The sequence below is a fragment of the Neoarius graeffei genome, chromosome 4, assembly GCF_027579695.1.
Source record: "Neoarius graeffei isolate fNeoGra1 chromosome 4, fNeoGra1.pri, whole genome shotgun sequence".
Lineage (NCBI taxonomy): Eukaryota > Metazoa > Chordata > Actinopteri > Siluriformes > Ariidae > Neoarius > Neoarius graeffei.
In genome coordinates, this window is record NC_083572.1 from 6,719,772 (window position 1) to 6,745,259 (window position 25,488).

At 42.9% G+C, this 25,488-nt stretch overlaps 2 protein-coding genes across 2 annotated transcripts in view; one reads left to right on the forward strand and one right to left on the reverse strand.

Moving 5' to 3' along the window:
* The window catches only part of dnah9l (dynein, axonemal, heavy polypeptide 9 like), a 95,051-nt gene extending 83,451 nt beyond the window's left edge, over positions 1-11,600 (forward strand). Inside the window, exons 71-83 of the mRNA XM_060918035.1 lie at positions 2,098-2,291; positions 2,379-2,527; positions 2,617-2,744; positions 2,864-3,091; positions 3,173-3,364; positions 3,468-3,587; positions 5,360-5,602; positions 5,675-5,857; positions 5,924-6,039; positions 6,135-6,247; positions 6,329-6,469; positions 6,558-6,806; positions 11,211-11,600. Coding sequence (XP_060774018.1) covers positions 2,098-2,291; positions 2,379-2,527; positions 2,617-2,744; positions 2,864-3,091; positions 3,173-3,364; positions 3,468-3,587; positions 5,360-5,602; positions 5,675-5,857; positions 5,924-6,039; positions 6,135-6,247; positions 6,329-6,469; positions 6,558-6,805 — 2,055 coding nt within the window. The 3' untranslated portion in view covers position 6,806; positions 11,211-11,600. The remainder of the gene's footprint in view (positions 1-2,097; positions 2,292-2,378; positions 2,528-2,616; positions 2,745-2,863; positions 3,092-3,172; positions 3,365-3,467; positions 3,588-5,359; positions 5,603-5,674; positions 5,858-5,923; positions 6,040-6,134; positions 6,248-6,328; positions 6,470-6,557; positions 6,807-11,210) is intronic.
* Positions 9,848-25,488, reverse strand: part of kcnh7 (potassium channel, voltage gated eag related subfamily H, member 7) — a 126,774-nt gene continuing 111,133 nt past the window's right edge. The window contains exons 12-17 of the mRNA XM_060918734.1: positions 15,711-15,916; positions 15,493-15,598; positions 14,657-14,833; positions 12,568-12,712; positions 11,763-11,919; positions 9,848-11,613 (exon numbers count right to left, since the gene is read on the reverse strand). Coding sequence (XP_060774717.1) covers positions 11,329-11,613; positions 11,763-11,919; positions 12,568-12,712; positions 14,657-14,833; positions 15,493-15,598; positions 15,711-15,916 — 1,076 coding nt within the window. The 3' untranslated portion in view covers positions 9,848-11,328. The remainder of the gene's footprint in view (positions 11,614-11,762; positions 11,920-12,567; positions 12,713-14,656; positions 14,834-15,492; positions 15,599-15,710; positions 15,917-25,488) is intronic.

Sequence of the window (25,488 nt, forward strand, 5' to 3'; positions counted from 1 at the left end):
GCGATACGGATCGTGGCTCCGCGTATCGTGATTTTCGATTTCGATACGCATATCGTTACAGCCCTAGTGGATATGGAACTCTTCTTCCCTAAAAGACAGAAATATACTGACTAGTGGCAATTGAGCACGAGGAATTTATGATTTGATACTTATGAAGTTATCCATCTCTACATGTGACCCCTAAAAGTGTAAAATAATTTTATATCTAGAGACTAAATTGATTGTCACACTACTAAAGACCCAATCCACCCCCCCGCCCCAAGCCTTTTCTCAGGTTCCCACTTCCCGGAATTTTTTATTAGAGCAAGTCATAAACTTATGTTGCGAATAACCACATGGATATACTGAAATAAATACATGGCGAACCTGAGATGAAATGGTCACTGCACAGGCGCCAGTGATCGTTCTTTCCAGTCGGTTCCCATGCCTTGTTCTTGTTGTTTGCATCGGCCCGGCCGATAGCAGCAATCCACTTTGCACGCCTGTCAGGGTCCCGTGGCAGCCTATGAAACTTTCTTCCCGATTTCTGACCTCTCCTGTTGTGGCATTTATATGCCATACAACTCTCCGGCATTGTGGCACGGTAATATTTGAAGATTTGGGCGAAAAAAACCCCCAAAGTCAGTGTTGGAAAGACGGCGGAAATATGGCGTTTGACCGACAAAATGGCGACTGCTTACAATCTGGAGCGGATGTGACATCACATGCAAGATCTCTATAGTGAAGGCTACATCAGGGGGCGGAGCCTTTTCTTACAAAGCTCCACAGTTATGGAACAGCCTTCCAAGTAGTGTTCAAGAATCAGACACCGTCTCAGTGTTTAAGTCTTGGCTGAAAACGTATCTGTTTAGTCAAACCTTTTGTTAATGGTGTTTATGAGGTAAAGGAGGAGATCTGGAGGATCCTCAGACAGAGTGTTTTGGTAAACTGGGATGTATGGATGCTGTCAGTCCCCACTCGCTTGCTCACTCGAGTTTGTTGACAGTGTAGTGGCTGCTGCTTTATGTCCCGGGGCTCCCTCATGCCTGTGTTACCTTCTGGCTCTCTCCTTTTAGTTATGCTGCCATAGTTAGTTGCCGGAGTCCCTGCTTGTACTCAGTGCAAAATGTATACTGTTCCTGCTTATTCAGGTGACATTGGGCATTCCTAACAACCTGTGTCCCCCCCCGAGTTACATGTCGGTCCTGGGATTGAGATGCTGACCTCTTCTGCTCCTCAGACCTGCCTGATCCGTCCTGGTGCCCTGTGTCTGGTTGGAGTCTCATCGCATCACTCCTGTGGAGGGCGGCCCCATGTGGACAGTTGGGGGTCGCGCCTGGAGGACGCTCTGGACTCTTACAGTGGTGCTTTTGTGTCTGGGGACTGCAGCTGACTTTGGGACTGCGGTTGTCGTGAAGGGTTTTGCGCTCGGGTTTCCGTCGGTGGGGGTGGGGGGGTTATAGCATCAACGAAGCTGACTTTATGTTAGGACTGTTAATGTTATAGTCATGTTGTCTGTTGTTGCCCAAATGAGGATGGGTTCCCTATTGAGTCTGGTTCCTCTCGAGGTTTCTTCCTCATGTCGTCTGAGGGAGTTTTTCCCTGCCACAGGCGTGCTCATTGGGGATAAAATTAGCTCATATTTTAAGTCGTTCAAATTCTGTAAAGCTGCTTTGCGACAATGCTTATTGTTAAAAGCGCTATACAAATAAACTTGACTATTACTCCACGTGCTCCGGTTTCCCCCACAGTTCAAAGACATGCGGTTAGGTTAATATGGGACGGCCTTGGGCTGAGGTGCCCAACTCTAACTGTTCCTCAAGCGCTCTTAGCATGGCTGCCCACTACTCTGAATGTGTGTGTGTTCACTGCTTCAGATGGGTTAAATGCAGAGAGGAATTTCACAAGCGTGTGATGAATAAAGTTGTTCTTCTTATCTTAACCCCCCCCCCAAAAAAAAGTCTCATGAATCTGACAAAATATACCCAAACCCAGGATTATTCACACACCGTTAAGTGTTATACTGTTGGGTTATTTTTAAATATATAACATGCTTCACAGTGGAGTCCACTTAATAATCCGTAATGATCAGGTTTGTTCGTGTCTGTCTTCCTGCAGATAATGAGTTTCACAGATGAGTTTCGGGGACTCGACCGAGACATTGAGGGCTCTCCTAAACGCTGGAAGAAAGTAGTGGAGTCAGAGTGTCCCGAAAAAGAGAAGCTCCCTCAGGAGTGGAAGAGCAAGAGCTCACTCCAGAAACTCATCCTCATGCGGGCTCTCCGTCCTGACCGCATGACCTATGCTCTCAGGTGTGTCCGTGTTAGGATTACTCATACTATTAGTGTGTAACTTGAGGGTGGATTTAGACTTGTATAGTATTGGAAACGTGTGTGCAGGAACTTTGTAGAGGAGAAGCTGGGTGTGCAGTACACAGAGAGCAGGAAGATGGAGTTTGCAAGGTCGTTCGGGGAAAGCGGTCCGGCCTCTCCTGTGTTCTTCATCCTGTCACCTGGAGTCGACCCACTGAAAGACGTGGAGTCTCTCGGTAAATCAGCATGCACTCCTCCTCCCTGCTGTAAAATAACAATAGCGGGTACATACGTCACTGTATTCTGCCACCATGTGTGTGTGAAGGCAAGAAGCTTGGCTTCACAATCGACCTTGGGAAGCTGCATAACGTCTCTCTCGGCCAAGGCCAGGAAGCTGTAGCAGAGTTAGCCATGGAGAAAGCTTCCCAAGAAGGTCATTGGGTTATACTACAGGTATGTCCCGGGGCAGGGCACTCTGCGTTGCACTGCACATCCAAATTTTTGTGCATGTCACAGATATGCTTATTAATATTTTATTAGCACCACTAATTATGAATCAATTCCTGTCTTAGAACATCCATCTGGTTGCAAAGTGGCTAGGAAGTCTGGAGAAGCTTCTGGAACGATGTTGCGAGAACAGTCACCCAGACTACCGAGTGTTTATGAGCGCGGAGCCAGCGGCCACCCCTCAGGAGCACATAATTCCTCAAGGCATTCTGGAAAATTCCATCAAAATCACCAATGAGCCTCCAACCGGAATGCTGGCCAACCTGCACGCAGCACTGGACAACTTTGACCAAGTGATGAAATATATAAACTATATTGCAGACAGAAAAATGTCTGATGCTTTTTGTGTGAGTTAACTCTCTCTCTGTGTGTAGGACATCCTGGACCAATGTTCTCGGGAGCAGGAGTTTAAGACCATCCTGTTCTCATTATGTTATTTCCACGCATGCATTGCAGAAAGGAGGAAGTTCGGTCCCCAAGGCTGGAACCGCAAATATCCATTTAACACAGGAGATCTCACCATTTCTGTCAATGTGCTCTATAACTATCTGGAGGCCAACTCGCAGGTGTGTGAGTTCACCAGCACTAATAAATGAAATCAGGCAAATATTAAATGAAAAAATATCAACTTTGCGTGTCTGTAAAGCACTTTTTTTTTTTGAGTACTAGGTGCCATGGGAAGATCTGCGATATCTCTTTGGCGAGATCATGTATGGCGGACACATCACCGATGACTGGGACAGGAGACTATGTAGGACATATTTGGAGGAGTACATGCAGCCCACCCAGGTACACATACACTTGTGTTCAAAATACTAGCAGTCCAACACAACTAACCAGATCAATCACTGTTTTTGGTGGAAATTATATTACTACATGGCAAATAATTTACCAGTAGGTGTAGTAGAGTCATAGAAAACCAACATTCATGATATGCATGCTCCTGAGTCTGTGTAATCGAATAATTAAGTGAAAGGGACGTGTTCAAAATAATAGCAGTGTGGAGTTTAATTAGTGAGGTCATTCATTCTGTGAAAAAACAGATGTCAGTCAGGTGGCCCTGATTTAAGGATGAAGCCAGCACATGTTGTACATCCATTTCTCTCTGAAAACCTGAGAAACATGGGTCGTTCCAGACATTGTTCAGAAGAACAGCGTGCTTTGATTAAAACGTTGATTGGAGAGGTAAAACGTATACTGTAAAGAAGTGCAGAAAATGATGGGCTGCTCAGCTAAAATGATCTCCAGTGCTTTAAAATGGACAGCAAAGCCAGAGAGACGTGGAAGAAAACAGAAGACTACCATTCGAATGGATCGAAGAATAGCCAGAATGGCAAAGACTCAGCCAATGATCAGCTCCAGGGTGATCAAAGACGGTCTGAAGTTACCTGTGAGTACTGTGACAATTAGAAGATGCCTGTGTGAAGCTAATCTATCGGCAAGAAGCCCCCGCGAAGTTCCACTGTTAAAAAAAAAAAAAAGACGTGCTGAAGAGGATACAATTTGCCAAAGAACACATCTACTGGCCTAAAGAGAAATGGAAAAACATTTTGTGGACTGATGAAAGTAAAATTGTTCTTTTTGGGTCCAAGGGCCGCAGACAGTTTTTCAGACGACCCCCAAACACTGAATTCAAGCCACAGTACACTCTGAAGACAGTGAAGCATGGTGGTGCAAGCATCATGATATGGGGATGTTTCTCTTACTATGGTGTCAGGCCTATTTATCGCATACCAGGGATCATGGATCAGTTTGCATATATCAAAATATTTGAAGAGGAAATGCCCTTGAAATGGGTGTTTCAACAAGACAACGACCCCAAACACACCAGTAAGCGAGCAGCATCAGGGTTCAAGACCAACAGAATGAAAGTTATGGAGTGGCCAGCCCAATCCCCGGACCTTAATCCGATAGAAAACTTGTGGGGTGACATCGAAAATGCTGTTTCTGAGGCAAAACCAAGAAATGCAGAGGAATTGTGGAATGTTGTCAAATCATCCTGGGCTGGAATACCTGTTCACAGGTGCCAGAAGTTCTCAGAAACCGTGGTTATACAACTAAATATTAGTTTAGTGATTCACAGGAATACTAAATCCTTAAGATTTTTTCAGTTTATACAGTCAATATTTGGAGTTTGTAATGAAAAATGCAGACACTGCTATTTTTTTGAACAGCCCAATGTTCATTTTTCTTCATGTTTTGATGTAGAATATAATGTGCAGTGTTCCCAATGCATGGAAATAAAAACTATTATAAGGATTTTGAGCACAACTTTAACATTATGGGGGGTGTCAATAATTTCAAAACAGTTAATAGTGAAACAACCTCTGGAAAAAAAAAAGATCATCACTGAGTCTCCTGTAATGTTTTATAGAGGATTCTGGACACTCCAAGCTCCATCTCTTGGAAGAGGCTGCCAGGTTTTAGACAAAAAAAAATAGATAATAAAGCTATAAAAGACTTGAATTGTGTGAATTTTATAGAGACATTTTGTTCTCTGGGTGTCAATAATTAAGGATTTGACGCGTGTGAAAGCTTGAATAAACCTTTTTGCCCCACAGTTTGACAGGAAGTTGGTTTTAGCGCCTGGGTTCGTTGTTCCCTCCAACCTGGACTATGAGGGTTATCACAGCTTCATAAATGAGATGCTTCCCCATGAAAGCCCGGTGCATTATGGGCTTCATCCCAACGCTGAGATCGAGTTCCTTACGGTGACCTCTGACAGCCTGTTCCACACCCTGCTGGAACTCCAGACCAGAGACTCGTCCATGTGTGAGGGGGCATCACAGAGCACGGAAGAGAAGGTTCGCTCAAGGGCGGGGTTTCAAACATGTGTTGTGACCAACAGCAAGTATAACGTCTTCTTGATGTTTCAGGTAAAGACAGTTTTGGATGAGATCTTGGAGAAACTACCGGAGGAATACAACATGTCTGACCTCATGTCCAAAACGACCGAGCGCACGCCGTACATTCTGGTGTGCTTTCAGGAGTGTGAGCGCATGAACTTGCTGGTCAACGAAATACGCCGTTCACTGAAGGAGCTGGACTTGGGCCTCAAGGTATGGGTGTTTTAATGTGATGTGCATTGTGACATTACTTTCATCTAAGGATATGATGTGTGGTAGGGTGAGCTGGCGATATCTTCAGAGATGGAACAGCTACAGACAGCACTGTTCCTTGATAATGTTCCTGAAACGTGGACTAGGCTTGCTTACCCCTCTACCTACACCCTGGCTCAGTGGTAAAACACGCATGTCTAACTATACTTAAGGACTCTTGACTGGAATAATTATTTAATGTAGAAGTACAGTTTTTTTTTTTTTTTTAAACATGGAGGTACAATGATTTGTTGCTGCGCTGTCGAGAGCTGGACAGTTGGACTCAGGATCTGTCTCTGCCGAGTGTAGTCTGGCTGTCAGGTCTTTTCAACCCACAGTCTTTCCTCACAGGTAGCTCTTAGGTGTGTGTAATAATATCTCCAATCACTTTTCATCATCACACACTTATGTTATGCAACTCTTGGGTTGTAGCCGTGATGCAGAGCTTGGCCCGTAAGAACGAGTGGCCGCTCGATAAGATGACTCTAACTGTGGACGTGACGAAGAAATTTAAGGAGGAGTTTAACCAGCCGGCCAGAGAGGGTGCTTACGTCTACGGACTCTACATGGAAGGTTTGACAAATCACAGTACAGGTAGGACAAAACCCTCCACTGGGGGACAGGGCAGTGCTAAACTAAACGCCTTTTCACTGGCTTCCAGGTGCACGTTGGGATATCCAGAACGGGACGATCACAGAGGCACGACTAAAAGAACTCACTCCCAGGATGCCCGTGATTGCGGTGCGCGCCGTCCCGAACGACCGGCAGGAAACGCGTAACATTTACGAGTGTCCCGTCTACAAGACCAAACTCAGAGCAAACACCTACGTCTGGACGTTTAACCTGAAAAGCAGAGAGAGACCGGCCAAGTGGGTGCTGGCGGGCGTGGCTCTGCTGCTGAGTGTGTGAGGTGAGAGATATGACTCATCCACGGCACATTTTGTTGTTTATTTGTTTAAATAATTGTGTGTCTTATCAACTCTAATATTCCCAATATACAGTGTAATATAATACATACCAATATATACTGCTTATATCCAAGGAAATGTTCTGCCTTGTAGAAAATACACTGGCAAACATTTAAAAATGCCTTAAAAACAATTTCCTGTCAACAGCACTAGAGTTGAAAAGTTTTGCAGTGCTTTGTGCAAAAGGTTGCAAAATTGTATAGCGGTCGCACATCATCATCAAACCTCTGATCCAGGATCAGGTTTCAATACAAACAGGCCTGCGAGAGCTGACCTCAGACCAGTGGTTCTGCTTTGAGCTAGTTTGAGGTTTCAAAAACAAATATACAGCAGCGTTTCTACTGATAACTTATGAAGATAAGCCGTGTTGAACAGAGTTAAGAAAATTCCCCATCTCTGTTTGTTTTTTGTTCAGAGTTGACGACTTGGGTTCTAAATATACATCAGTAGACGATTTTATTTGTATGTTGGTGCCTAACAATCTTTCCTAGAGGCTAATTGCCATGATGATCATGCATGTAAAAAGCACTCGAGTTCAAAAAGTGTGACAACGAGCTGAAAGTTTTGGGGTCTGTTTTATGCTGCTTGGCTCAAGATTCAGTGTAACTAAAAATAATGCAATGTGATGGCATACAGAGAATAATAAAACTAGCTGGACTGAAGGGGGGGGAAAAAAAAAAGCAGCCTTACTCAACTTTGAACACTTAGAAGCTACAGCAATGTCTTGTTATACACACCCGTTTAGTAATCTACCTTTTACTTACACCTCATGTCTAAATCTATAGTGGGTGGTCCCATGCATATCCATGACATGCATATGAGTTTACAATGAAACCCCTGGAAGACCGCTTCCAACGCCGAGTAGATTATAATACACTAGAGACTTAACTTTAGTTAAAACATGCAGGTCAGTTGGAGCTATAAGTATGTATTGGAGTTCGGTTTTATGCTGTTCGTCAGTGGACAGACGCATAAAAACAGGATCGATCAGCTCTCCTGTCCTGATGTTAATTCTTTTAGATCTGGGCTGGGATAATTTCAAGGAATAGGTCACAAGTCAAGAATCCATTTCTGTCCTAGCTGTTTTTACCTGAATTTTAATGTGTACTTGGAAAAAGTTTGTGGTTTTAACTTCTGTCGTAAGTTAAAGCGAATCATCAGCTGTAAAAGAGAGTTTTTTGGACTCTAGTTGGTCGCCGCTGAAAGAAATTCATGTGCAAAATGGCGGATCTCTCCTTTAACTTTTACAACAGAAGTTAAAACCACAAACTTTTTCCAAGTGCACACGAAAATCTGGGTCAACAAAGACACGTGACCAATTCCTGGTAATGAATTTCCCTCCAGCTGCTTAAATCAGCGGTTCCCAAAGTGTGGTGCGCAAGATAAAAAAATGTAATGGCGATTTTTAACTCTTCTACGCCGTAACGGTTCTGCAGTAGTTTGTGGCTTCATTCATTCATTCGCGATGCTCAACTGGTTGAAATCGGCAAAACTAAATGCGCCACCACAAATCAGGGATGAATCCACCCACCGTCTGTCTGTCTCTCTCTCGCTGCAGACTGAACCGCCAGCGCTGCACTTCACAATCAGATGGATCCTCTTCTTTATCTGTTCCTGATATAATCCTTAATTGTTGTATCTCTTTAAAATGCATATGTTCATAATTATCACTGCTATTTTATGTTAACTTTTTTGCAAATTAAATTCATTCTCAATTCATTTTCATAACCTTGTAATGACAGGGTTGTGTTGCTAGTGTTTTAAACACGGATGAAAATCATATTTTCCCCATATCTGGCTGGTAGACTACATGCCTCGATGTGATCTCCCTTTGTAATGAATTTGTGCATTTACCGTGTTGCAACGTTTTAAAACGGTTATATTTCAATCAAATTCTATCACGAGAGTGCATAATATGTTAATGTGAGTCGATGTTCTCATTCGAGCAGGACGTGCTGCCTAAGAAAGCTTTGGTGTTTTGTTTTTTTTTTCCACTTTTGTGGTTTCCTGCAGGTATGGCAAACGATGTTTATCATTTTAGCACAATTAAAGATACTGCCTTTATAAGAAAGCGTGTGTTTTTTGAAACTGGGGAACTGGGGGTGCGCGGCCAAAAAAGTTTGGGAACCGCTGGCTTAAATCATCCATGTTATAACTTTAGACATCATTCAGAGAGACTGTGTGACAGAATGACGCTGATAAGAAAAAAAAAAAGTGTACCCACACAACAATAATGCTCAGAAGGCAATAAATTAAAACAACCAAGAGATGCAATTCTGATAACGGGGGTGAGACGGGCTGCGTTCAAACCTGAGCCCTATTCACCATGTAGTGCACCATTTTCAGAAGAAAATCCAGGGCAATCTTTTAATCCCACTGGGGTGTTTAGTAAAAGTCTGAGACCATTAAGGATAATACCAGTCATGGCCTAAAGTGCCCTTGAGCAAGGCAGCTAACCGCGTCTGCTGAATGCCATGACTGTAATGGGAATAGCAGGTTACCCAACACTAGGCCTCATTTATCAAGCTGGATACAAATGGATTTATGCGTAAATTGTTTGTATGAGGGTTTACACAAGAAATCTGACAATCCTGTAAATTCAGAGAAACATTCTTGTCCTACTCCTGGTAGCTAATTTAAACCTCGACACTTAACGTGTAAATGTTTACTAAGAGATTAATAAATGAGGCTCAGTGTGTGGACAAATCAGAAATTTATTAGAAAGTGTAAGCTCTGGCTAGTGTTTGTAGTAAGCGGTCGAGTTAGGTTCCGTGTTTCCACATACCTGTTTCACGTTCTGAAAAGACGGCCTAGTTAATCAGGTAGTGTGCTCTGGAGTTAGTGCGGCGCATCATCAACCTGCAAATGAATACTTATATATTGTGAAAGTCAGTAGAAAGTAGGTTTTATTTCCTTTCTCTCTATTTTTTTTAGAACCTTTTTGTGTACTAAGCTATGACTAGAAAACAAATATACTCAGCAAAATAAAAACTTGACACTCATTTTTCAAATAGTGTTTAGAAACTTTTCTTGAAAGAAAGACTTCTTGTTGTGATTATGGTTAAATGCATTGTCAAGGGCATCACGTCACACATTCATTCTACTGGTCGGGCCTACGTAGCACGTGCGAGAGCACTGCACGCTAAAATCACGTTTCCACGTGACACGACCTATTGATACACATGCAATTGATCTCAGAGTAGAGTGTCATCTCAGAAAAACAAGGTTTTATGGTTAATTATTCGTTAATTTGCAATGCCACGACTGTCAAACATTGTGTGAACGTGCCATTGGCATGCTGAATACGGGAACATCCGTCACTGACGTTGCGAGGGTTATGGGATGCAGTCGACAGACCATCCATAATCTCCAGACACGTCTCCATCAAACTGGCACCACTGGAACCCTCCACAGAACTTGGTGCCATGTTGGTACAAATATGGCGGCGCATTCCCCAAGCTGTGTTCAGACGCATCATCCAATCCATGAGGAGACGTTGTATCGCAGTTGTGAACGCCCATGGAGGACATACCCGATATTGACATGATTCCATTAAGTTGTGACTCACGGTTTTTGATCATGGACATTGTCGTCGCATTTCCGGTGGAACCGATTCCATGACAAACATGATCTGTATGCTATAGCATCTTTAATGACAAGATAATTGAATACAATCATTATTTTCCAAAATGTTCAAATTATTGACTTTGAAACGAGTGTAAAGTTTTTATTTTTGTTGAGTTTATGCAACCATTTACTTCAGGTCACAAATTCTGCTCCTGATCCAACTCCTCCTATAAACCTACCCCCTTGACTTTGGCCAGGTAGGACTCTACCTCATGGACTTTTTGTCCTGCAGTGATGACGACTACTTGCGAGTAGGGGACCATTTGAACACAGCACGTGGTTATATTCTGAGATGATATTGGTTCTTGGCTAGATTCTGTCCAAGTAAAGCCTGCTCCTGAAATCCAGGAGAATATATTATATTATATAATAAATAGACCGCTTTCTTGACCAAAATTCATATTTGAGGGGGGGAGGGGGGAACATGCCCAAGTCATGTGACAAGCAGCATGACATTTTTGAATATACATAATCATGCAACAAAAACATCACATTCTTCTCAGCATGCAGCTCTTCGTTTGCTACGGTTGCATGTGCAGTCACACTGAAGAAATACATTCGAAGTTTGCTGGCGTCAACCCCCCTCCCCCAAACAACCAAAAAAAAAAAATTGGAAGATAATCAATATATTGTACTTTGCATACCGAATTTCATTTCATTTCAGAGTTTTTCTTCTCTCTCTCACACACAAACACTTTCACTCTGTACCCTGAGTCTAGCGTGCGCTGGTTTCCAGTGTTCCGTGCAAGAGGAGAACGACTCTGGTATCCTACTTCCAGATATGGTTATAATGCATTATAAACACGTTTGCATTCTGTGGATTAATCTGATGATGACCTAATGCTGGTTCCCTGGAAGCCCGGGGTCAGAAGAGGGCCGGTGGAGTCCTGGCATTGTGCCTTTGTGAGGAGCCGAATCAGGGAGGGACGTCTGTCTGAGTGACAGCTGAAGAGCCCTCTGACACAGCGACCCAGAGGACTCCTTTTCCTGTGTCGGTCTTCGCTCCGCTTCCCACTCAGTGTCTTTTATCCTGCTCACATCAGAGGTCGTCTCCATGGTAGTGGGACATGTACAGTCTTTGGGTTTGTCTCTGTCACTAGGCTGATTTTCTAAATCAGGACTCTGTGAACACTAAATAAAAATAAAAAAAAAAGTGCTTTTCAGTATGCCTAATGGATGGTGTGTTTATTTTAAAAAAAAAATCTTCACCGGGGCACTTGTGTTAAGAGGGATGTTTAGGCTAAAGCTGTGTGTGTGTGTGTGTGTGTTACCTGTGTGTGGACAGCAATAACAGGCTGCACTCTGATGGCTGGTTTGTGGTATTCAGGGCTCGAGGCTAAAGTGCTGTAGGCTGGAGGCCCCAGGGCGCTCTGTCTCTGCAGCATCTGCAGGATGGCCTGAATGTCGGACGTCATCTGAACCTCCAACCTACATGCGCACACAAAGAATGTTTCCATGCAACTGTCCAAGGATTTTGGATTGTAAAAGCCCTGCCTGGAGCGTGCACACAAATCATCCGTCACGGACAGTGAAATAACAACACTGTTAGATCTGCGTTCTTCCCTGTATGCAGTTGCACTGGCTGTCAGGACTGCATACATCATTATTATTAACTAGGATTTGGCTAGCTATGACATAAAGGAGGCAGATCTTATAAAATTAAGAGCAGTGTTCTTTTGCAACACGACGAGCACTGTATGCAAAATATTCCTTTCTTACATTGCTGAGTACGGGCCAAGTACACAGTGTTTTACTCAATTCTGGAGAGGAGTAAAGCCTCTTGCAGCATGGTTTCAAATGTAAAGAGATCTCGCTTAACAACACGTGAATATACTGAAATGCAAAAACTCCTATTTTCTGCCTGATGTGTGTGGGTGTCAGGTTGTGTAATGACTGACAGTGAAGAAAGTGCTGCTTTTTGTTTCTGCAGAAACATGCGCTTGATTTGCTGCTTCTCAATTCCCAGCTGCATTAACACACACACACAATAAATATCGCTTCCGTGTGCGAACACCAGGAGGCAACAATTACAAACGAGATTTCCGCTTGCCTGCTCTCTCTCTCTCTCTCTCTCACCTGTTCAGGTGTTCCTGCAGCAAGTCCAGCCTTTGTTCCATTTCTCCGAATGTGATGTCACTGTCGCAGTCAACTCCGCCCTCTCTGTCCTGAGATTGTGCCGAGTCATCGATGGTCCCACAAGGCTGTTTGTCAGCGCACACATCTGGGGGCACATACACACACAGGCCCAGGGCTGTTAATTATGGCCAACAGCAAATAGGCAGGACACACCGTATCGAGGAATATAATTAAAAACACACAGCTAGGCAGTGATCATTAGCAGCCAGATGCATGGAAAATGCGCACACACAACCTAGTGTGTTGTGTTTTGCAGGTACAAAGGCCCTATCCTAACCAGATACCTCGTTACCTATAAATGAATTTGCTTTTTTTTCCCTGTAGGGAGTGTGTGTGTATATACAGTATAATATATAAATAAATAACAGCTGCTCAGACAGACAGACAGCACTGAGTGATAATAACAGTGTTCAGCTCTTCAGGAACTCGGTGCTCAGACACACTCGTGTTTAAAAGTGCGCTGTGTATTTAACACAATGAATTATTTCAGCATAAACTTATAAAAACTGCATTTTAAATCCCTTTTTTTTTTTTTGGCTTAAGCACGGATGCTCTTCCTGAACTGTCCGATGAGGTTGTTCGTGCTTAATTCAAATGCACCTGAAGCGCTTCATATTCTCCTCTTTAAGACAGAACACAGGTTTTCAGTGGCTTTCAAATCCAGGAGATGGTCACTGCAAAGCGCTAAATTCTGTGTGCTGTAACCTCCTGACAGAGGCAGCCAGGCTAAGTGTTTGGCATGATGTTCATGTTTCTTTTAGTAGTTTAAAGGGGAACAGAGGGCAATATGTAGAGTAAATATAACAATAAAACACACATTGACGAACCTTATTCAAGACTTACAAAAGTTTTTTGTTCTAAGGTTGGAAAGTTATAGTGTTTTGAAAGTAGCTCGAGCAAACTATTTCCGCAGTTTGAACAGCCCGCCATGATATTAATTTTATCCAATCAGAATGCACGTTCATTTTCTCTGCGTAACACTCATGACGTATGTATGTGCCCAGTTGTGTTGGCTCATTGAGGTTGGGAATAGCACGTGTGAAATACCTGTTTCTGCCTCTTGCGACGATTTCGCAAGTCCACGGGTGGCGCCTATCTCATTGCAGCAAATAAATTCTGCTGGACTTGTCAGCAACTCCACGTTACATTTTCCGCACGAGCACCACGCCGTGTCACCTGCACGCAGACGCTCTGCCCCACGCTCGCCACGCCCATGGTCAGCATCAGTCTCATCCTCGCCGTCATCCGAGCTTCCTTCTCTTATTTCATCACCGGAGTCGAGAGTACCTCTCCTAGGTTCAAACTGGTACCCTTCTAAGCCATAGTCTGCTTGCAGTGTGTCTTGTGGGATCTCTTCGTATGATTCGACAGAGCTGTCGCTTTCACTTGATGCGCCCGACGCCATGATTACACGCTTATCTCCTCTATTTCTGAGAGTTCCGCTAGTGCAGTGGGTAGCGCTGACGTCACGGTCTTTTAAAAATGGCGACTCTTGTGCCGTTTAGCGTACCGACTATTATATTTACAATTACCAAGATATTTCGTTGTTTTCTAGTACATAAATTTGATAGAATACTTAAGAATACGTTACTTTGTCACATCAGCAACCGTATATATTATATTTTGTACCCCTTTAACTTGGGTTTTATATTTTGTCAAAAGCAAGAACATTAAAGATTTCCAAGAATGACCACTTATTTACTTAAAAATTCTATGGGGGGGGGCGTGGCTTGGCTCAGGTGGATAAGGCGCCATACCATAGATCCGGGGACCCGGGTTTGATTCCGGCCCGAGGTCATTTCCCGATCCCTCCCCGTCTCTCTCTCCCGCTCGTTTCCTGTCTCTACACTGTCCTATCCAGTAATAAAGGTGAAAAAAGCCCCCCCAAAAAAAATCTTAAAAAAAAAAATCTATAGGGGTGCCAATAACCATGGTACGCAAGTGGTTTCTGGCCGAGTGTGTACAGACATCCCTGCCCATTTTCTTGAAAGGTGGCAATAATTATGAAGCTGTCTGTGTGTTGTGTTACCTTTATAAAACACTGCGCAGTCCTTAGCATGAGAGTCTGGGAGAGCATCCAGATTGAGAGGGAGGGATTGGCCAAGCATCCCCAAGCCCAAATTTCTCTCTTCCTCACCTCTCTTCTCCTCCTCTCCCTGCAGCGTCCCTGTATTTCTCTCCACCACTCTGTGTCGACTCGGAGTCCCTGTAGGAAGGCAGAGCGGAGTGGCTGAGGTGACATACATTACGTTCTCCTTGGTGATGTTCCTATTAATCATCTGGAGAGAATTTCCGATGCAGAAATGGATAGCGTGATCATCAACTATAAAGTCAATTAAGGACAGACAGCAGTGCACCCCCTATAGGACAGCAAAATGTGCTGCATCCTCTCACCAACATACACACAGAACCGACTGCCACCATGGAAACTGGCTGAAAACAAAGATAGAATGATGAAAGAGGGAGGAGGGGGAGGTGAAAAGAACAAAACTGCACAAAAACCTAAGCAGCAAAATGTCCACATGCTTTAAAACACTGCTATGAAAGAGCAGGAATCCTTGTACACACTATAGGATGTGGGTTGTTTTTTGTCTGTCGTTATTTTTGCTTCATTTGGCCATAATGGGTGGTCCTCGTGATGCTCTGTATTCATCTGAATTTTTATACTTAAACTAAAATGGAGCCTAAATCACTGGGCATAAAGCAGGAATACACACTGGATGGGATGCTGATACTGTACATCGCAGAGCATCACGCTCCGAGTCACATTCACATCTAGGGACTGGCTTTATTTTAATTCAGATTTATCATGGGGAACCTGAGCTGGGGCGCGGGTGAGATGGCTGGAAAGTAGTAGACATTTACCTGTAGAGGTCTTGCTTTTAAAGCAGGCTTTCGACCTGGTGTTGATCTCCTCCTGCTCGGAGTCACTCACTGGCGTGTACAGGTTCCTCTGGCGAGCACCACCGAACTGGTTAGAGAATGATGCGATAAGATTCTCCAACTTCTACACATACATGAATTGTGTCCATGTGTGTGGAGTGAAGGATGTACAAGATACACTATTGTGTGTGTGTACATACCTTTGCGTTCTCATCACGCAGATTAAACGTGAGCTCCAGGTTGGACCAGAAGTAATCAGCGAACTCTGGGTACATGTCCAACACCTCCAGCAGCTCTTCTCTATCGATGGTGTGCAAGTCGCAGTAGCTGAGAGATCGCACGTCTGCGTTGGCTTTACCCGGCTTGGCATAGAGATGGATCATCTCACCAAAGATATCGTTTTTGCCTGCACCATTGAGAGAGAGAGAGAGAGAAGGAAACGCATACACGGTCAGTGTATGTACACAGCAGCGTCTGTGATGGATTGTAGTCATCCGGGTCGTTTTGAAACTGCGTTAATTCAATGCGGATGGATTTCATTCAAGTGGTGAACATTCCGAAGGCTTGAGGCATATTGTCTTGATGTGATTTTTAAATCTGACTTTGGTGTGAAAGATTCCAGGACTGTAGTGTACAGTGAGTAAGGGTCGTTCCTTCTCCACCGCTCCATAAGTCCGGTTATCTGCTTCGAATAAAATTTCTACAGAGTTTCTTTGAGGTGCAAGTAAACTGCCGAGTCCTGGCCGAAGGAATTTGTTTGGGACGTGGGCTGATGATGAACTGCTTGGTTTGTTCCACTTTAGGATTCCTCACTGTACTGGACTGTGTATCTTATGTTGCTCTGGTCGTGTACACAACAATGAGTAGAGAATTTATCGCCACTTATGAACCTGAGAGCTGCCTGCCAAGATACGTATAATCTGAAACATGATCAATGTTTCTGAGATCAAATGAGAGAGAAAAAGGTGAAAAGGCTAATCTTAGATCTGGCATACACTAGCCAAGTTTCGGATGGACACGCATTGTGAATTGGCAGACCTGGCATTTCATTGAGGTAAAGCGCAGAACGAGTTTAATTTACGGTAACAAAACAAGTGAGAGTGAGTAATGTTAGTTTGGGTTGGTAGATGAGGTTCCAGTAGCACATTTTACACACCAAGGCAACTTGGGGCCAGATGTACTGAGCTGTTTGCTCCAGTTTTCAGGTGGAATTAGGTTGCATTCTTTGCAAAAAAAAAAAAAGCTGTGTTTTTTTTGTACAAACCTGGCATCCAAGCATAAAGACTTAATTTAAGCACTGTGCAAAAAAAAAAAAATCCCGAAACAAACTGCATGTCTTTCCGCTCGTAGTAAATGGGACACATTATGTTCAATTTAATAAATATTTTTGCACCTCCTGAAACCAGGGTAGATTAACATCATAGGTTTTCCTTGGAGAAGTTTACACAGTTTTGCCAAGTGTAAAATTTTCTCCAGCAGAATCGGGATACTTCTGGAGATTTATTCCATTCATTTTCATAAATACGATTATTCTAAAATGTGTTAATCATTTTAGCACCTTTGTGAAAGAACTATTCAGGCACACTGTCTCTTACAGCGATTAACCAGGAAATTTTGAAGTTACAGGGTTATGAAATGTCATCATTAGACATTAATACAAGATGTTCTAGATGAAAAAAAATTAAGCGGACTTTAGCTTAAAAAAAAAAAAAATCATCAGTCCATTGGGCCACTTCCCTGGGCGTGGCCGTACCGGATTAGCCAGATACATGGATGTATTATGCGACGAAAACGAGGGTGGCACTGCGTGATTGAGGATTCCGTACGTCTTCCTCATTCCATCCTGGATCCAAGACTTCATCAAGTAGAGCGAGAAAACTTTACTCGTGGAAAAAGCAGCAAATTGTGCAGGGAGCATTTTACACAAGATTGTTTTGTGAAGGACTTGTATGAAAAAAAAAAAATCAATCACTGGGAAGAAGCGAGACACGAGGCAGAAGCCAGACACAATCCTGACTTTGTTTCACCACAAAACACCGACAGCACACGGTCACGCATCAAACGGATGGAAGGTAAGCAGGTAAATACTTTTTCAATAAACAGGCAATAAATTAGCCACTACTTTATTTTGATTCCTTTTTTAATACTGCATTGCCATAATTTTGTGGAGAAATGCAAACAAATTGATTGAGAAGTCACGCTAGATCATAATATTATACTATAGTCCAGGCTTGTAGTACTCGAATCCAGGACTACTTGTGCATTAACTGCATTCGGAATCGTAAATTGGAGACGAGGACTTTGATTTTTTTCTTTAATTTTTGTACTAATTTCGTGCAAGAATGTCACACTGGCGTGCCTTGGCTCGTACATCAGATAGACTCTTAGGCGCGCTTCGGATAGCGCACACACCAAGCGGACTCTCGCGAACGCGCTGTAAACGACTTGTACCTGCACAGGATTAAGGCGCAACCGGCACACCGATATAAAGACTGTGTAAAAAAAAAAAAACCACTTACTTTGCGAAGTATTGAGTTGTGTTGCTGACATATATTACCGAGCCTTATTTCCTTGTTTGGCTTCCTGATTTCCTGTTTCTCGTCTTTGATAGCCTGTTTGTGTCTCGCTCAACCTATTCCCTATTTTATGATTTTGCCTGCCGTTCTGGATTGTTTACCGTCTTCATTTGCATTAATAAACACACCTTCTGCACTTACATCCGTCTCCCAACCATCTGACAGAATACTTCACACTCCCTGATAAAGAGAAGCACCTGTTCATACGCCATGTTCAGGAACAAACTCATGTTATTGGTGCTGAAACAGCCACCGTCAAGTGGTGCAGTTGGAGTCTTGTTCAGACTTGAGGTTTAGTGACTCGACTACAACGCTGCTATAGTCTAGTATAGCGTGCACTTGTACACCGCCGCTGTGCTCGCAGAAAACGACGTCATGCACGATGGAGTTACGGCAGCCTCCCTGACAAAAAATAGTCCCGTCTATTTTCATCACTAGTGGTTATATTGTTAAGAACAGATTCAGCATGCAGCTTTTTTATAAAAGGACAGACAAAGACTGACTGTTAGCTCAATTTTTTTTTTTTATTTGTGAGGTGTTTTCAGTAATACTACTTCATTAGTTGAAGATGATTTTGGCAATGGATTTTTATTACCTCCTGAATGTCTCAGAAAAGCATAACCTTTATTCAACAGGACACTTGTGCCCTTGAGTCCTTTCTGTTAGTTCGATACTCAACCCCTCATAAGCTCTTATTTTAAACGGTTTAACATGAACTGAGCCATTGTAGAAGCAGTCACCTACTTGCATGGTCGTTATTCTTGTGTAACAAGTTATTAAAGGAGATACGCAGAGCCATGGCCTCACTTTTCGTTTATAAATGCCTTGAGACCTCAAGAATGGCACAGGAATAGTTTTAAGCATTAAGAATAAATCTAATATAGTCATTTTTATGATTAAAGTGATTTATATAGGTAGCGGTCTGAGTGAATGACCTTGCCATCCGTGACGTCACAGCAGGAAGTCTATCGGTCTCCTCGCCATTTCCGCTATACTAAAACACAGAGCTGACTGAAATGTCGCGCTTCCATTTTGAGCTAATTTATCGCTACGTCACGTAGATGTGTTGCTGGCCGGTGCAGCAACATGACAGAAGGTGGATTTACGTTGCATTCATGACCCAAGAAGTTCACGGGCACATTGGGCGCCTATGAAGCGGTCGCTCCTCTGCTCTGCACATTTTACTGAAGACTCGTACGAGACCTCTGATCTGTTGAGGAGTGTTGGCTATAAGCCCAGACTGAAAGAGGGTGCAGGACCAATAATTAAATAAAACTACAAGAAAAGGAAAGTAAGTTCAGTTGCACCAGTTTTCTCGGAGTGTGAGCCGAGGGTTGTTGCTAAAACCCGGGACGGAACGTGATATCGCTCGGGCAGTGACCTCCCTGTCAGGTTGTTGCTAAAACCAGTGACGTCCTGTCCCATCCCGGGTTTTAGTAATTGCCTGAGCTGAGCAGTAATGGCGGAGTACTCAGTATGGAGAAAATGGAGAATGAGTGGACCAGCCGTCTGATTTCTCTGCTGGATATGCTCGCCTCAGCAGCAATATCTCGCCCTTACGTGGAAGAAGCGAATGAACAACTGAAAGTCAGATCGTTTCAAAACAAATCGGCCACAAGGTCAGCCTTCAAGAAGCGAGAACGCAGACGGGTAAGCTCCGACTCTCATTTGGATACAAAACAACACTCGTTGTTTACCTGCATTTAGATTAATACATGTAACTTGTATTGTGTGTTTAAGTTAGCGGTAAAAGATTATTTAATTTGCTTCAGAATGTGATTGTCTCCGTTCATCTGATTATTTAATTCGCCTTTTACGTTTTATCAGTGAAACGCATGCATGTACATGTATGTTGCATAAGTTATAACACCCATCCTGTTTTAATGAGAGTCAACCCACAATCAGTGAAGTCAAATCAGTCTTAGTTGAGCGAGTCGGTAACGGTATTTCTTACTTTCACCATAAATTTTTATTTATATGACTTTGGTCTATAGCTGTCAAAGGCCTCGGCCTTAAAACCGGTTACCGCTGTGACGTCACGCACTCAGGGCTGGCTGGCTCAGCTCGAATCCCAACTTTATGGTTGATTTTAACTCTCAAAAAAAAAAAAATATATATATATTATTCCCATTTATGCAGCATACAAGAGTCAAGGCTGGAGATACTATCCACTCAGACACGTATTTAAAAATAAAGGCTCTGCGCATCTCCTTTAGTTCATTCATTAACATGGATTATTACACCACTTCATTGAATACTCGATTCTGACTGGTCAGTTACGGCATTCTATGGTCTATTATTTCCGAATAACAGACTGTTGCTATGGATACAGTTCTGATCAAAGACTCTGGAGGACTGCATCCGGTCAGATCAATCTGCAGAAAGTCGTTCGGGAAATTTGGTTGCTCTAATAATCAATCAAATTTACAACGTCTGCTCATTTGCAACACTACTCCATCAGAAAACACCATGGAAGATTAGTTTTAATTTTCAGTTAAACAGGAATTATACCACCAAGTAGGTTAATCTTAAGAAGGCTGCAAAGTTTATGCTGCTATTTTTAATGGAAGCAATAAAATCAATAGGTGCCAAATTATTGATACCGCTAGTAAATATTCACATAATGGGCAGGATAATGTACAGCAAGGAGGTCATTGTTGCAAAATAAACCCCTTTAGGCTGATCTCCGCTTTGTATCAAGGTCCTGCATCACAATAACAACCAGCATTATCCCTTATACTTCTTGCTGTGTGTGTAAACATAGCTCATGAGCATGGACAGAATGCTGAGGTTGTGGATGTAATACACACTGGGCCCCATGGCAGTAATTGCAATAACTGCAATAATGAAAAGTTTTCCTTGGACACTTTGTAATGAATTCCTCCTGAGCTGGAAGTTTCTTGTGAGTGCATGCATGCTGTACAAGCTTATCTCAGCAATTCTGTAAGTTTGTAGATTCATATTGCTGAGTTTTGCGCGTGTGTGTGAGAGAGAGAAAGAGATACAGCATCCTTCTGCATGGCCTTATTATGTTGCTGCAGGCTCACTTGGAGAAAGAGTAATGAGCCGTTTTAACTCGGCGTACCCTGCCCCACCTGTGTGTAAAAGAGATAAATATGGCTACAAGTCAGCAAAGTAAAAAATAACTGCTGTCTCTGTGGCCACGCCCATTTTATCATCATCTGATGATCCAGATGCGTAATGAATGGCTTCACAGACTGAATCTTTCTCCTTCCTCCTGTCTCTGTCTTAGAATGTTTATAAAGTAGTAGTCTGTCATTCTGAGTGCCACCTGCAACATGAATTACATTTGCAGTGAAATTTTTCTCCAAACCTCATCCTTCCTCCAAATAGGCCGTTTGCAGGAATTGGTCACGTGTCAAGTTTCCCCATAGCAACAAGCCCGTGCTGGGCAAGCTAACGTGACATTCCTTGACGACCATAAGAGTTTGACTGGCAATGCAAAGCAATCCATTTCTATAATAACTGTTTTTACCTTTTCTACTCTTTTTTGACCCGGATTTTTGTGCGTACTTGGAAAAAGCTTGTGGTTTTAACTTCTGTCGTAAGTTAAAGTGACTCATTGGCTGTAAAAGAGAGTTTTTTGGACTCAAGTCGGTCGCTGCCAAAAGAAATTCACGTACGAAATGGTGGATATATCGGTATTTATTTTCAAGAATCTTCACACATTAAGCGAATGATAAAAGGTAGAAAAGGAGAAATAATAAGTTATAAACATACCTGAGAAATCCACCATTTCGCACGTGAATTTCTTTAGGCGGGGACCAACTTGAGTCCAAAAAACTCTTTTACAGCCAATGATTCGCTTTAACTTACGACAGAAGTTAAAACCACAAACTTTTTCCAAGTACACACGAAAATTCGGGTCAAAAAAAAAAAAGACAGTAGAAACGGTAAAAACAGCTATTATAGAAATGGATTGCTTCGCATCGCCAGTCAAACTCTTACGGTCATCAAGGAATGTCAAGTTACCGTAGGTTGCCCACCACGGGCTTGTTGCTATGGGGAAAATTGACACGTGACCAATTCCTGCAAACGGCCTATTGAACGCCTTCCCTGCTTTGCTGAAACGACTACTTGCCTTGCGAGTGGCCTTTATGGAAAAAGACGCAGAGCTGAGCGATATTGTTCTTGCCATGGAACGAAACTAGTTAGACTTATTACCTGGAAATAACGTGAATCGTATTTTTAAAGGCATCTTTGAAATTTTGGTCTAGACATCTGTGTTTCCCACAGACCAGGAAGCAATTTGTGGTGCTCCACTGTGCCGATGAGGGAATCGTGCGCGGTGGTGTCGTGGCGGTCGGTGGAGTCGGTCATTGGGGTGTATGCAAAGTGTTTACAGCGGGCGGTGTTCAAACACACAGTATTTTTCTTCAGAGTCACCTGCTGGGACTATTTTAAAGCTACAAGAAGCATTTGAGATTATTCAGTTCAATCTAAATTCTTTTAGAGAAGACAGCTAAAACAATTTTTACCAGAACCCTGCCTGGTTTCATTCCTCGACCCAACTTTACATTACAGGGCCGGCCATTAGTTTGCTGGGCTTGATGTTGGTGGAAAACCTGTCTTTTAAATTTATGAAAATTACTCACCAAAATTGAAGTTAAAGTTTAGTTTTGACCTTAGTTTTTTGCCTTTTTGGTGGCAATCTTTCAATCATTCTTTAGTTGACATTCAAGGAATAAATTGCAAAAAACAAGCTGGAGGTTTTTATTTTAAATATTGAACTCAACACTTACCTCAACCAATACTAAAATGAAATAAATAGTATAATGTAACAACAAAATATCATAATTAGATGTAAGAAACCACTTAAGGTAACACCAAGGCAACTAACAATAATGAAAAAGCATTACCCTAATTGGTGCAAAGCCTGCATGCCCTATCAGAACATTTAATTCTGCGTGGCTTCCTGAAAAAAAACTCAAGTGCCCTATCGTAAGGGAAGTCACGGGTTCGGGACCATTTATGGAGATTCGTAAGCAGGCTGCCAGGTGTTCCCCTTGGAGTCTATTCCTGAGGTCTGTTTTAATCTATGGATAAAGTACATTTTCTTCATCATCAAAGCACTAAAAATTTCCATTACATCAAAAAAATATACAAAGGAATACTGAATTTCTACGTGCTTACGCTATTCATAGCTGAGAAATCCCGCTCGCAATTCTACTTCGCCAATAAAGATGCTTCTTAAAATATTCAGATTTTATGCTTCAGATAGCATCAACTAGGCATCCCCGCGAGTATAACAACATTTTATTTAGGCTAGTGGGAAATCCTTATTTATTGTGCATGTCAAGCCATTATTAATAACTTGCATGAATGCTGAAGTGGGATAAACGGGATAATGCAATAAGGCCGGTTCCTCACGTAAAGCTGGTACTGTCTGCATCAAAATTGGTTTATAGCCTGACTCAGGGATGTCCGTTTCATGTAAGCCAAGAAGGCTATGATAAAGCTCATCACGAGCACGACGTAGGCTACCTTTTAAAATAAGGGGTCGGAAGGCTGCGTTATTTTTAATTAGCCTAACAGGCCTACTTGCAGTCCGGGTATATGCGCAACGGCAGGCCTGTGTACACGCCTCTCCGTCTCTCTCTATCTCTGTGTGTGGGTGTGCATGCGAACGAGAAGAAAGAGCACTATGAATGAACGGAACGATATGCAACGGAAATTTTTTTTTTTCAAAATCGCGAGTCTGATTGTGTGGCGATAGGAATCCATTGTGCGGCGCTGCGCAACACAATGGTCTATGTATGGGAAACCCTGCATCTATTTAAAAATTAACTTTAAGACAGAAAAATAGTTAGGTTAGACAATTTAAACATATGCAGGTTAGTGAAAAGCAAAAATTTCAAAACAGCAATCCCTCGAAACCCGAGGAAGAAGACAGGAGGAGGCAGTGTAGGACATATTCCATCTTGTTTTTGTACTTTTTTTTTTTTTAAAGAGCTCATTTTACACACTGCTTGCTACGCATTATGTACATGTGTATATGGTTTAGTGACAGAGCCCACACTGACGTTCCCGTCCACTGCCAGTGTAACCAGATATGTTCCTGGAAATGCCCCAGTCATAGTGCAATCAACAGCAAGAACTCAAACTGAATTAGAGGCGTGTGTGTGTGGGGGGGGGGGAACAACCCCTCATCATTTAGACTTAGACAGCTGATTAAATTAAAATGCAGGAAAGTGTGTAGTTTTAGTTTAGAGGTGTGAAGACCGTGTGCTATACAGGAGATATTCTGTAGGTCTGTTTCGCTTACGAGCTCAGAGTTCATTCAGATAGATTTTATGGTCTGAAAGTTGAATGAAGGTAAGGTGTGTCATCACTCTGGCTTCTTTTTTTTTTTATAGTTTGGCTTTTCCTCCATCTGAAATGAGCTATTTGTTCAGACCGACATGTCATTGCATCATCGCTTCAACTCCTCTGGAGAAATGTGCTGTGCTCTGAAGAGCTTTCGCTGGCTCAGTGTAAATTGAGGAGAGGATATGACCTGAGCTCAGCCGGCTTCTGTTACTTTCCGGTGTCATTTATTATGAACCAGGGTGTTAAAACTTTCAGTTTGTCTCTGTGGTGACATGTAGATACTTGGGAAACGTTCTAGTAATTAATGCAGCACATTAGGAACCAAGAGTGATTAAGGTTATGCATGAGGCAGTTTGAGAAAACTCTGGCATGCTCACTGGCACCACATTCAGAAAGAAAATTTTGTTTTCACTTTTTTTGGGGGGGTGTAACCAGATTTTAAAATGCTAGGACTTCTTATACATGCAAAACGGGAACATGTCACCATGAGTGGCAGTTTCGTAAAGTGCAGAGCCTTATGGCCCTTTTCCACTACCCTTTTTCAGCTCACTTCAGCCCGACACGGCTCGCGTTTCGACTACCTTAGAGCAGCACGACTCAGCTCGCTTCAGCCCTACTCAGCACCCAAAACTCGCACGGTTTTGGAGTGGGGCTGAAGCGAGCCAAACCGAGCTGAGTGAGGCTAGGGGCGTGAGGAGACACTCCCCTGTGGACTGATTGGTGAGGAGGAGTGTCCTCACATGCCCACACACGCCCCGCGAACACGCTGGGATCTGTAAACACCGTAAACCCGGAAGAAGAAGAATTACGAATTACGAGAATTTCTGAAGCCTTATGCGCCTCGCCTCATCTATACGCTCTTGCCAGTATCTGTTGGCATTGTCGGTGACAACAAGCCACAACACCAAGACCAGCAACACTAACGACTCCATGTCCTCCATGTTTATTGTTTACTATCCGGGTCATGAGACTACCGCTTAAAAGGTCACTGATGTCACTGTTTGCGCCGCCTAACGACATCACGTGACGTCCACCCACTTCCAGCCAGCGCGGTTGTAGTCGAAATGCAACT